Source organism: Gymnoscopelus braueri (assembly GCF_963280865.1).
Source record: "Gymnoscopelus braueri genome assembly, chromosome: 3".
In the NCBI taxonomy this organism is placed as follows: domain Eukaryota; kingdom Metazoa; phylum Chordata; class Actinopteri; order Myctophiformes; family Myctophidae; genus Gymnoscopelus; species Gymnoscopelus braueri.
Genome location: NC_137612.1, coordinates 39,367,285 through 39,380,606, shown reverse-complemented (window position 1 = coordinate 39,380,606; position 13,322 = coordinate 39,367,285). Strand labels below are relative to the sequence as shown.

At 44.1% G+C, this 13,322-nt stretch overlaps 1 protein-coding gene across 3 annotated transcripts in view; it reads right to left on the bottom strand.

The window, feature by feature from the left end:
- Positions 1 to 975: 975 nt before the first annotated feature.
- sfmbt1 (Scm like with four mbt domains 1) overlaps positions 976 to 13,322 on the bottom strand; it is a 32,252-nt gene continuing 19,905 nt past the window's right edge. Inside the window, exons 11-22 of one of the 3 annotated variants that reach the window (XR_013932654.1) lie at positions 12,891 to 13,017; positions 11,632 to 11,745; positions 11,123 to 11,162; positions 10,274 to 10,341; positions 9,870 to 10,009; positions 7,417 to 7,526; positions 6,045 to 6,220; positions 5,096 to 5,274; positions 2,904 to 3,128; positions 2,360 to 2,488; positions 1,328 to 1,840; positions 976 to 1,295 (exon numbers count right to left, since the gene is read on the bottom strand). Coding sequence is in view for 2 of the 3 variants with exons in the window: in XM_080421630.1 (XP_080277756.1) it covers positions 1,700 to 1,840; positions 2,360 to 2,488; positions 2,904 to 3,128; positions 5,096 to 5,274; positions 6,045 to 6,220; positions 7,417 to 7,526; positions 9,870 to 10,009; positions 10,274 to 10,341; positions 11,123 to 11,162; positions 11,632 to 11,745; positions 12,891 to 13,017 (1,449 nt within the window). In the remaining variant the exon portion in view is untranslated. Of the gene's footprint in view, positions 1,841 to 2,359; positions 2,489 to 2,903; positions 3,129 to 5,095; positions 5,275 to 6,044; positions 6,221 to 7,416; positions 7,527 to 9,869; positions 10,010 to 10,273; positions 10,342 to 11,122; positions 11,163 to 11,631; positions 11,746 to 12,890; positions 13,018 to 13,322 lie in introns of all 3 variants that reach the window. The other 2 variants (XM_080421630.1, XM_080421631.1) reach the window with 2 other exon arrangements.

Sequence of the window (13,322 nt, the reverse complement as noted above, 5' to 3'; positions counted from 1 at the left end):
CAAAGGTGTCTAAACGGAAGTACAGGACGGAACCGGCCCAACATTGAGGAGCCGGAACCGGTTCCATCACATTTGGAACCGTTTCCGGAAGTGCTTTTATCACTCTGTCAGAGCTGGTCCAATTACAATGCAATTACAATACCAATGGTTCTTGTCATTTTAATTTCAAGGACCCCCATAACTCTGAAAGTGCACAAATGGAACCAAATGGACCCATTTGTACACTCTCAGAGTTACAGACCTGTAAGGGTCCATAACTATCCCTGAGGGTCCCTGGACCTCACTTTGAGAACCACTACAATAATATGTAGGCAATACTGTACATATGATTTTGTTTGTGTTTATCAACAATTATAATGAAGGCCAAAATAATACATATTTAAAAAAAAAATATATACAAATCATTAAAGGGAACCTTTAAGGAATCGGACCGTTAAGAGTCAAATCGTTAAGGAAGCGGAATGATTAAAATCCTAAAAGGATCCCAACCCTATTCAGGGGGTTCCGGTAGGCTGGACAACATGTAGACATGATGGACTTCCAGTTAGACACTTTTGGGCAGGAGTTCTTTTCCAGGATTTAAACTGGGAACGAGGATCATTCTACACAACACTGGAGGAGATGGCTAATTGCATCGATAGAAAATGGATCTAATCACCCTGTTGCACTAGAAGAGATTTTATATGTACACTATATACAAACACATGCACTGTTATATATACATTTTGCATACCACTGTTCAGTACATGGTTTTACTTGTGCTTTACAGTATAGGATCCTTGCATTGTCAACCGCTGTTAAGTAGTAGTACACGTCTAAATACTAAACCTTCTGATCCCTTATAAAGACTGTACTAAACTCTCAAATATGTATTTTCTACTTAAAGGGGGAATACCACTCAACTCTGGTAGATACGGTATGTATTATTCACTTGCTAACAAAATTGTCCCATTTGTAAATGGTTAACACAAACACTTGCTTGAAATGAGAGAAACTCAACTCTGTGGTTATTCAGACGAGTTGCTAAACTGGTAATAAATTATATTATTATCAATTATGTGGAAGCAGGGAGGATGGACCTTAACAGATGGCCTGCACAACAATAATGCAATGTATTCACAAACCCTCTATAAACATTCTTGGGTAGTGGGTACGTATGCTGCATAGCATACTGTATTTTACACTTAACAACGTTTTCAAGTCGATTCTCTACATAGCATGAAATCCCCATTCTAAGGACCACTTAACCTTTTTCCAAACGTTCTAGACTACGGGAGATGGTAGGTAGTGCATTTCTCCCACCACACATACACACACACACACACACACACACACACACACACACACACAGCTGTTCTGGGTCTGTCCTGGGTCATACAACAAGCATGTTTAAAATCGAGCGTTATTCTCCTTTAAGACGGCAAGGCGGGTAGAAAACAACAATAGCTGAGACACAAGAACAGCCCACTGTGGTTGTTGTCACTCATGGAACGAGGAACAGAATTTGCTGGCTCCCCTAGTAGATCCATCACATGTCCACGCATAGTGCACTGCCGTGCCACCCACTCACTTCCTGTGCTGTATGCAGGATTCCAAAGGAAGTCCGGTGGTAAGAACGCGCAAAAGGGCCTGTCTGTTTCCCGGGTCCGAGACATGGAGCAGGATATAATGATGTCTGTCTTTGTTCCTCTTCCGTCGGCTATGTGGCAAACTGCTGATAGAACGCCAACTTGACCCTCTCGATGTGGTGGCACAACTTGATGGCCGGTCCCAGTTTCAGGTCCATGCACTCCTGCACTGTTGGGAGGTTGAGGAGGAGCAGGGCTTGTCCATCAATCTCCTAAAAAAAAGAAAAATAAATATATATTATCATTCATGCACTTTCCACAATTGTGAGGAAAGCATTTGTTCTAGGCAGCCAGACGTTAAGCTTAAAGGGATAGTTCACCCAAAAAAAAAGACTCATTTTCGATCATTACACACCTCATGAAGACTTGAATTTGTGGAGATTTTCTTTTATTTCTGTCGCATTCCTAAGCCAATAATTTGATGACCGGCGGAAAGGCGCTAATGTTTCCGGTAGGAGAGTCTCCTGCCGGAGCCGCCGCGGGTCATCAAATGATTGGCTTAGGAATGCGACAAAAACTCCAGGGGGTGTGTAATCGATAGAATTTTTTTTTTTGGGGGGGTGAACTATCCCTTTAGTTATACTTAGTTGTGTGCAGGCGTGGTGCATCAAAAATAGCAGATCTACAAGCTCACAGGGCGTTGTGAGTTTGTAGACCAGCTATTTCTTTGTGCACCTGTGCACAACTAACTTTAAATCAGGCATTAGCATGCATGGATGTGCTCTTGTTACCTGATCTAAGAAGATCCGTGCCAGGGGGGCACAGTCAGTGGTCCTGATGAAGCGCACTACATCAGTAATGGTCCACTCCAAGGGGCTGGTGTCCAAACACAGCTTCTGAGGAGCCTCCATTTTAGAGCTCTATAAACACACATAGGAGGACAGTCACACACAGTGTAGTCCATGGTTTAAACACACATAGGGGGACAGTCACACATAGTATAGTGCTCCATCTACCAGCCTGCATGACATAGTTGATACATCTTATTTCATCCCTGACAATTGATATTACACATAAGTCATCCAGAATTGAGACCCAACCTTTTATATCGATGGGTAAGCCTTGATTATTAAAAATAAATGAACTAAGTAAGTAAGTAAGTAAGCTTTATTTATAAAGCACCTTTCAAAACAACATTACAAGGTGCTGTACAATCACAGACATTACACAACATTAGTGTGAGACTTTTTGTAATAAAGTTAATACTAGACAGGAAAGAAAAGAGGCAGAACTCCAGAACACATGATACAACATGGTACAAAAGGCAGATGGTACCTTTGGCGAGGGAGGGCGGTTCTCGTCGTCAGAGAAGGAGGGAGAGCGAGGTTTCCTTCGCCTGCGCGTGGGTCTGGGCGTGGCCGGTGGCGAGGGCGATGGCGTCGGAGGTTGAGATTTACCAATGGAATATTCAGAGTCGTCCTGGAGATCGTCTTGCAGTTCAGAACCAGAATCTTCACTTAGAGAGTCATCCTCATCCAGATCTTCCTCCTCTCCACTGCCCTGTGAAACACACATGGATGGAAGACATTAGAAAAATGCCTGGAGAATGTTTGTTTGAATATACGTACTAGTACAAATATAGTTGTATAGACAAGCCCCCCTGTGCTACAGTGACCTTGGTACTATCAACATCATTTATCCTCTCCCCACCACACACAATTCAAACCTTTTGTAGCAGCCTGTATTTGTTTTAGAATGCACCGATCTCACAAGGTCAAATATTTTGCATACTGAATTAAAGGATTCAAATGTATTTGTATGACTGACAAATATATTGTACTCTGTGATCAAAGGTTTACAACAGAATTATACTGTACTAAACAGGATTCGGCAGGCCATCGACCCTCACCTGAGGGAGAACCAAAATGGCTTTCGGGAGGGGAGAAGTACCGTAGCCCAGATCTTGGCCCTTAGGAGAGTGATAGAGGAGGTGAAGAATAACCTGACTGCCGTATTATGCTTCACTTTAAAAGGGCATTTGATTCCATCCACAGAGGCACGATGGTGAAGATCCTAGAGGCGTACGGTGTCCCTCCCAACTTGCTCCGGGCAATTGAGACCATGTACGCAGGAACAAGGGCCAAGGTGGTGAACCCAGATGGCAACAACGAGGAGTTTGACATCCTGGCTGGGGTAATGCAAGGGGACACACTAACCCCCTTCCTCTTCGTCATAGTCCTGGATTGTGCACTTAGGAAGGCCATCAGTGGACGAGAGCAGGATCTTGGCTTCACTCTAACCCCAAGGAGGTCGAAACGACACCCCACAGTAGTCCTGACAGACCTGGACTATGCGGACGACATCAGCCTGCTCTCCGACAACATGGAACAGGCACAGGAGCTCCTGAACAGAGTGGAGGTAGAGTGTGCCAAGGTTGGCCTTAGGCTAAATGCCAAGAAAACTGAGGTTATCACCTATAACATCCCATCAGAACATCCACCTCTGACAACAACAGGAGGCACTGTGCTGAAGGAAGTCAAGGACTTTAAGTACCTGGGCTCATGGGTCAACTCATCCGAGCAAGATCTTAAAGTGAGGAAGGCACTTGCATGGAGGGCCCTGAACGGCATGACCAGTGTATGGAACTCCAACCTCCCCGTCAAATCAAACTCAGTTTCTTCTATGCAACGGTAGAGTCTGTTCTCCTCTATGGCGGTGAATGCTGGACCCTGAAGCCAACCCTGCAGAAGTCTCTAGATGGGTGCTACACCAGAATGCTGCGTGCAGTACTTAACACCAGCAAGAGTACACATGTTACCAACAAGATCCTGTATGAGGGAATGCCAAGGGTGAGCGAGAAAATAGCAGCCAGGAGAATGAGACTAGCAGGACACTGCCAAAGACATCAAGAACTGCCAGCCAGCAAATTGGTGCTGTGGGAACCAACGCATGGTCATCGGTCACGAGGACTTCCCACAATGACATACGTGGATGTACTCAAGAATGATGCTGGAGCACAAAGTACCAACGAACTGGCCAGATGTATGGAGAACCGGGATGACTGGAAGCAACGATGGAGGGCTCATCCATCTTCATTAATGTCATTCACACTGTGTGTGTGTGTGTGTGTGTGTGTGTGTGTGTGTGTGTGTGTGTGTGTGTGTGTGTGTGTGTGTGTGTGTGTGTGTGTGTGTGTGTGTGTGTGTGTGTGTGTATTACTATACTTGTGAGGAAAATGGTTTTCGTAAAAAAATATTTTAAGAGATATGTTTACAATTAGAAAAAGATTCAGACTGGGTTTAGGATTAGACATTTAGAGGTTATCTGTAGGGTTTAGGGTTAGAGTTAGTTTTAGACTTAAAAGGCGATATCATACCATGCACCAAAAAATTGGTCTACAGGCCCACAAAGTGTCGCAGTACAGTAATACTAACCTGTGTGTGTGTGTGTGTGTGTGTGTGTGTGTGTGTGTGTGTGTGTGTGTGTGTGTGTGTGTGTGTGTGTGTGTGTGTGTGTGTATGCATTACCAGTGGAGAGCCAGCGGGTGTGTTGTCCAGCGAAGCAGAGGAGCGTCTCTTCTTGTGGACAAACAGCTGCTTCCTCCTCTTCCGCCTCCTCCCTCTCCTCTTCACTCCTCCCTCAAGGTTGGAGTGCCCCCCGGGTGGGCGGCCCACCCGCCTGCTCTTCTTCTTGCCGTAGTAATACGCTGAAAAAAAGAGACTTCATTATTGAAGGACTAAGTGAAGGACCTCTGACAGGTTCATTCTAAACACTGCATGATTAACAGGAATATGCACCTTCAAACAGGCAACATTTACATTTTTTTTAATGCATTATGCAACAGAATACTATTACCTCCTACCGCATGTTCATGTGGTTCATAAATATAGTTCATCTACATACATTGCAATGTGTGCTAGTGGGGACCAAGGGGCAAACCCCCTTCGCTGGAATTGAAGCTTACTTCCAGGTTCTCGTTCGGCCTGCTGTTCCTATTAATGGCCCAGCAGATGTCACTATTTCACCTTCTACCGTTTGCAATACATTATATAATCTCAATAGAAGTCAATGAGGTTTTGGGTGAACTTTACACTTAGTTTATAACCTTAGTAAACCTTTTCATAAGCACTTTATGTTTTCAATGGCTAGTTTAAAGTCTTTTAAATCATCATGATATGCGTTTAGTAAATTATGGTCCCATTAATTTTAGAATTAACGATAAAGTAGGGTATGTTTCTAGGGTTTCTACTGGTTCTACCGAGTGAAGACCCGCGGTTGCAGCCAATAGCATTAATTTCCAGTTGCATTTCGAACCGGATATAGAAAGATGTCGCTGAAATCGCTGAAAAATAGGCTTCATCTAAGGCCTATAGAAACCAATGGCGTAACGTTGTCCATATTTTTTTACGGTCTATAGTGGGAACTTTATCTAATCATTACAAAGTATTTTTCTCAGCAACCAAGCAGCAACCTTACTGTATTTGGTCTTGGTGAGGACGGAGCAGTTTTCGGAGCAGTGTTCCAGAACCATCTTGGGTCCAAAAAGGTTGGGGCAGCACTCCAGCTTGATGCAGGTCTTCCTGCAGAACTCTGCCACACGGTCCGCGGTACGGACAATCTCCACCGTGGCCCGGTAACTCTTCCCTTTATACCTGACCATGGGAGAGAGAGGAAGCAATGAGGAGCCGTTTTTGAATATTTGAGGAATTGCTCATGTAAATGTTTATTATATTCATCCTAAAATAACAGGAGACAGTGGAGGACAGCAGTGCTCACATGCTCAAAACTTTGCCAAATCTTTGCTGCCAATGCCGAGCAGAAACAGATGTTTTGTACAAATGGGGCATCATTTAGACCTGGAACACCTATACGTTATTATACCTTTCAAGCCGGGAACACCTCTGTGTGTAGTTGTTGCTATGTATATCGTCTCTGTCGCGTGGAAACCTCATATTTACAAAACTGTTACTTTTCAGGATTCAAATATAAAAAAAGAGCAAAAGCAGCAGATCCACAAGCTTGCAGATCTGCTACTATTGATACTTTTGTGTGACGCTGTAGTATGATCAAGTAGGTCGTTCATTTACGAAAAAAACACAAACAGTTAGAATATGGAGATAAGAGGTTTCTGCCCGACAAGTTTTTCAGAAAGGTCAGGGTTTAGAAGGCGTTTTTAGAATCGGCCTCAGGTCTTAACCCATTCAATCCGGGAACGCATCTGCAAATGTCTTCTAAATTCTAACAGTTTTCTGAAAAAAAATTATGTTGCTATATCAGTGGTGCTCAAACTTTTTCAAGGACCCCCGAAATTATATGTATTTGACCACGGACCCCCATCTGAAAACATTTTGTTCCACGCACCACCAGAAGCAAAGATTTGAGTTACAAATGTTCGCTTTAAAAAATATATATTCAAAGATTTGCACACATTTTCACAATTAACCCATTTAGACCTGAGGCTGATTCTAAAAACGCCTCCTAAATAGGTTGGTTTTCTGAAAAACTTAATATATGTATTCAAAAATAAAAATAAATGTATGTTGCTATACTGTACATAGCAACAGGAACCCCAAAAGGGGTTCCCGTCTTGAAAGGTATAGTTACAAATAGGGGTTCCCGCCCAAAATGGGTTTAAAATAAATAGCAGATCTACAAGCTCGTAGCGCGGCACTCGTCGCAGCGCTGTGAGCTTGTAGATCTACTATATTTGAATAGCCAAAGTATAAAAATTACGGTTATAGCTAAAAATCTAAAATGACACAGATGCGTTCCCGGATTGAATGGGTTAATGGGCCAAAAGAGAACTAAACAGGCTTTCCAGTGGTATATAAAAGGTATTTCCCCTCACTTGGCTTTGAGCATCTCCCCATTTCCTTGGTAACGACCCTCCTGGTCCAGCTGGAGCTCTCTCAGCACACGGCTGGGCTTGTAAGCAGAGTTTATCAGCAGGGTCAACACCTACGATTCAACACATGCATGAAGACGTGTATAGGTTAGCCTGGAGGTTAGTCTTCAAGGTTTTTTGATTGATTGAATACTTTATTAACTGTTTGCACAAATAAATTGCTAAAAGGATAACACAATTGTGGACATATGTATTCAATTCATCAAGACATTTAAAGACATACAATGACATACAAGAAATCATCAACAATAGTAGCAAATAAAAGTACATGGGGGGGGGGGTCATTTCTGGTGTCAAGCTTAGAAGGCTTGTCTAGGTCCAGTTGCAAATTGCTGACAGGTGCTCTTTTATGGCGGTTTTGAAGGAGGGTAGGGAGCAGAGCATGTGAGCGGAGCGGAGCACGAGCGGAGCGACGCGATTTTGACATGAGCGCGGAGCTGGTTTATAAAAAGGTTGGAGCGAGGACCGCCTGCCGCTCCAAGCCGCCCCGGCGGGGGCCGCACACCGAATGTTTGAGCATGCCCGGTCGCACGGACTAGAGACACACAGACATCCAGCAGTGCACAGCGCACCGAGATTTCATAAGAATTTCTACTTTCTTTTTCTTTTCTTTTTTTTACTGCTGAGCGACCCGGTTTGAGCGGAGCATGGAGCGAGAGGTGCGCAAATCAACGTGAGCGACGGAGCAACGGGGAGCGGAGCGCGGGGGGAGTCAACGTGAGCGAATAGCGAGCGTGAAACCAGCCCCCTGGAGCGCCGAGTGGCATTTCCACCCGCTTCGCTCACGTGCTCTGGTAGGGAGTCACACTTTTTGATGGCTGGTGGTAGGGCATTCCACATTTTGGTGGCATAGAACGAATCTGGGTTGAAAGAGATCAGTGGAGCTCCCTCTGGTGTTGTGTGGCTCATGTCATTGAAGTACTTTGACAGGTAGATGGGCACTGGTCCCTTGAGTATCTTGAAGACCAGGCCCATTGCATGTTGCTGTACTCTTGTATATTGTCATTTATTCCACACCCCCCTCAACAAGACTTTAATTTGTTAACCCACTCAATCCGGCAACGCAATCTCTGTCATTCTGGATTTCTTTTGGGTATTCAAAAAGAGCAGATATACAAGCTCATGGCGCAGATTGTAGATCTGCTGTTTTTGAAACATAGAGAAGATTTGTGCAAATCTTTGAATATATATATTTTTAAAGCGAACATTTGTAAAATATTTTGTTCCAGGGACCCCTAGAACCAAAGATTTGAGTTACAAATGTTCGCTTTAAAAATATGTATTCAAAGATTTGCAAAAAAAAAACAAGATTTTTCAAAAATAGCTGATCTACAAGCTCATTGTATATCTGCTATTTTTGAATAGCCAAAGAAATCTAAAATGACGCGTTCCCGGATTGAATGGGATAATGGTTGGCTGTGCCATTTCATGCAGTGCAAGGGGCTGTTCAAACTGCGGAGCATTTCTTCAGCTTGAACCCTGCGACGTGTCTCACCATGTCGTATTTTTTTGCAAAAAGTGGTGGAAACGAAGCAGAGCAGGCTGCTGCACTCGCATAAATCTTAGTATCATATCGTTGCTGTCGGGCAGAAACCTCTTAACTCCATATACTAACTTTTTGTGTGTTTTTTCGTAAATGAACGATGTATGATCATACTACCACGTCATACCACATTCAAAAGTAGCAGATCCGCAAGCACAAATTTGAGCTTGTAGATCTGCTACTTTTGCTATTTTCAAATTTGAATCCTGAAAAGTAACAGTTTTGGACATATGAGGTTTCCACCCGACAGACGATATATTAAGTGGTAAATGGTGCATTTATGTAGCGCCTTCATCCAAAGCGCTTTACTTTCACGTTCCATGGAAGGCACCAACCTGCTCATCGGCAGCAGTTGGGGGTTCAGTCAGTGTCTTGCTCAAGGACACTTTGACACAAACTCAGGAGGGAGCCCGGGATCCAACTGGGAACCTTCAGTTTCCCAAGCGGCCACGTTTTTTCACCCCGTTTGTGTTCAAGTCTCTTAGCATCTGTGTATTTTCAGATTTTAGCTATATATATATATAGCACATTGGTTCTCAAAGTGGTTAAGACCCCACAGGGGTCCTTAGGGGGGTACCAAGGGGTCCCCAGCAAAAGTAGTTAATATAGCGTCACAATCATTTTAACCACTTTAACCATATTTTATACATTGGCTATTCAAAAGCTCCTGATAATAGATCTGCTATTTTTTTTTAACACAAATCTTTGCTTCTGGGGGTCCCTGGCACAAATCACTTTCAGATGGGGTCCGTGGCCAAATAAATGCATAAGAATTTGGGGGGTCCTTGACATGAAAAAGTTTGAGAACCAACTGATCTATGCATTAAGTATCTGATCTAGCCTTCTGCCTCACCTCTTTGAGCACAAGGGCACAGTTTCCCGGGCCGATGAACTGGGGCAGCTCGGCGATGCGTCCCTTGTTCAGGTACGGCCCAGAGAAACAGCGATGGTTGAAGTAGATCTTGGGCGAGCAGTACTTCCCGTTCCCCTGTCCTGCAACGCCGACACAAAACACGACACCAACATGTGTGTGATGTGAGACAGACAGCCGACAACAGAGACAGCCGCCAGTAGACATGATATACATTTTATTTTTTTACTTAAGTAAAAGTATCAATACTGCAACGTAAGAAATACTCTGTTACAAGTAAAAGGTAATCAAAATGTAATAGCACCAAAAGTTTCCACCACTGCCCATTTATGTACCACATGAACCTCAAAAAGACGAGACCGGTGGGATCATGTGACGTCACTCACCTGTCTCTGAGTGGCCGGCCACCTGGTGCTTGACAGAGTCAGGTGACGAGGACTTGGGCGAGCGTCTGCTGTTAAGGTCATGAGGAGACAAAACAGCAGAGGGTTAGAGAGGGCGGGCGTAGGACTTAGGTATCTCTTCAAACATATCTTTATCCACTTTACTCCCTGTATCAATGTAACTAACCCATTCAATCCGGGAACGCATCTGTGTCATTTTAGATTTCTTTGGCTATTTTTTTAAAATCTTGACATTTTAAATAAAAAAGTTTAACTCAAATCTTTGCTTCTGGGGGTCCCTGGAACATGGGGGGTGGTCCACGGACAAATGCATATAATTTTGGTGGTCCTTGACACAGTGGCGTTCCCAGAAATTACAATTAGGGCAGGCAAGATTTTCTTTCTCTACCTTTTTTTAACTGTTAGGATTTAGAAGACATTTGTAGAATCCCCAGAAGCAAAGTTTTGAGTTAAAAATGTTCGCTGTTACTTTTCAGGATTCAAATAAAAAAATGGCAAAAGTAGCAGATCGACGAGCTCAAAACGCAGCGCAAAGCGAGCTTGCGGATCTGCTACTTTCTATGCTTTTGTGTGACGCTGTAGTATGATCAAGTAGGGCGTTAATTTACGGAAAAAAACTATGGAGAATATGGAGATAGGAGATTTTCGCCCGACAGCAATATGTTGTATCGTTGTTATATTGTAATATCTGTATTGTTTCTTGTTTTTTTTTGGGGGGGGGGGGACTACGGATGGCATATTTACACTAGCTCATGAGTATGTATTACACCTGTCTCGTGTCCATCAATGTGCACTGTCCCAACCAAATAAATGAATAAATAAATTACTCACGTCTCCGGCTGCACGACAGCGACCTTCCTCTGTTTCGCCACTGGAAGAGAGGGAAGGGTTAAACCACACATCATGGTGTAATAGTGATGTCTGTGTCATTCATTTGAAGTCAAGTGCAATAACTGAAACAGGTTTTGTTATTGCAGTTATAATGCTTGAACAGAAAAGATAACACCCACTGTGTTTGTGTGTGGAGTAAGTAGCAGTAAGCCTTGCGGTGCCATATGGCCCATAGGGGGAGGAGCCTATTTCCTATTTCTATAGCGTCAGCCTTGATGTACAAGTACAACCCCTGGATATGAGCTAGTATGCCGCAGGCACTTACCCCCAATCCAACCCTTGATGCTGGGATGCATTGGGTCCCATTTCTATAGTCTTTGGGGTATGACCCCGACTGGGGAATCGAACCCCGACCTCCCGGTCTCAGGGCGGACACTCTAACCACAAGGCCACTGAGCTGGTCTGTGCGTGGGGTGCATTTGATTTGTGTAGGTTATGGTACGGCATACCTAAGGGTTTGATGGGGTAGACCAGAGGGTAGCCGTTTGTCTCACACCAGCTGACGGGGAAGACGTCCAGAGAGTCCACGTGAGCGATCACCTCCGGCATGGGCTGTTTCAGCCCTGGAAAACACAGAGACAGCCACTCAGTTCTGACATCCTTTTTAACCCATTAAATCCGGGAAAGCATCCGTGTCAATTTAGAGATTGACCTTGTTACTAAGTAATAGGCTGCATTGAAACACAGTGTGTTAAGTTAAGTGATCACAGGCAGAATCGGAGGTGGCAGAAACGTGACTTCTTAATCCATTAAGACCGGGAACGCATCTGTGTCATTTTAAGATTTCTTTGGCTATTCAAAAATAGCAAATGTACAAGATCTACAAGCTCATAGCGTGGCACTCTCGGTGCCGCGCTATGAGCTTGTAGATCTGCTATTTTTTGAAAAATCACTGGCACAAAATATCTTTGAGATGGGGGGGTCCGCAGCCAAATACATATCATTTTGGGGGTCCTTGACATAAAAAAGTTTGAGAACCACTGTGCTAAGGACATGATATCCAAAGCAGCCATCAGCTCATAAAAGGATGTCTGTGGGCACGGGCCTGATATACTGGAAGCTGACCAGTACAACCACTGTCAACCACCGTTGGCCACTGAGCAGCTTCACTGGAGCAGTTGGGAGTTCAGTGCCTTGCTCAAGGGCACTCCAGCGGTGTTGGGGGTGGGGTTGGCCATTCACTTCCCCGCCCAGAGTTTTTCTGCCGGTCCGGGGAATCCAGTGCCATCTATTAGAGAGTTACGCCAACTCCGTTCACTTCTTCGGGCCAGGTCTTCTACATACACATACATTGGCGAATAGTGACAAATCCCTGAACCGGAAGTACATCGGAATGCATTGAAGTGGACGGCTCCTTGTCACTATTTCCAGCTACATGAACCACGTGACCGACGCTGTTTCTGACCCCTCATTGGCGCAACTCTCTAATAGATGGCACTGGGGGAATCGAACCGGAAAACTTTCGGTTACAAACTCACTCCTCTAACCTTTAGGCCACCGCTGGTTAATAGCCTTGCCAAGACTTCCAAGTGTCTTTGAAGTCTTGAATAGAGCGTTGGTTCTCAAAGCTTTTCCATGTCAAGGACCCCCAAATATATTATTGTTGCTGTCGGGCAGAAACCTCTCAACTTCTTTATTTTTTTTGTGCAACATGAACTCATTTTGCCACGGTTGCAGTGGACAGATAAAAGCCGGTTTATATTCTCACCTTCTAGGCTGAGCCAAATGTATTGACCTTTGACCCTGGTTACGGTTGCCACGTGAATGTTCTCGGGTGACAGAGGGTTGACCGCCTCCAGTTTCATGGCCTCTCGGAAGCCGTGCTCACACTCCTCCTGTCAAGTGAACACACACACTTATCAGGAGGAAAAACAACATCACTTCAAAAGATAAGACTGCACTGTGATTCATCTTTAAAAACCCATTATTACACAGCTTAGTTGAATGCTTGATTCTGATTGGTCAATCACTGAATTCAGCTGTGTGTTATTTCTGAATAATGATCGATGAGCTCAATAACAGACCGCTGTCTAATCAAAGGCTCAGAGCACCTGCTGCGCTGCTTGAATTTTATGCCGTATCCAACATGACAGCCATGTAAACAAACACGCAATGTCATTCACACGTAAACATTGGTCTC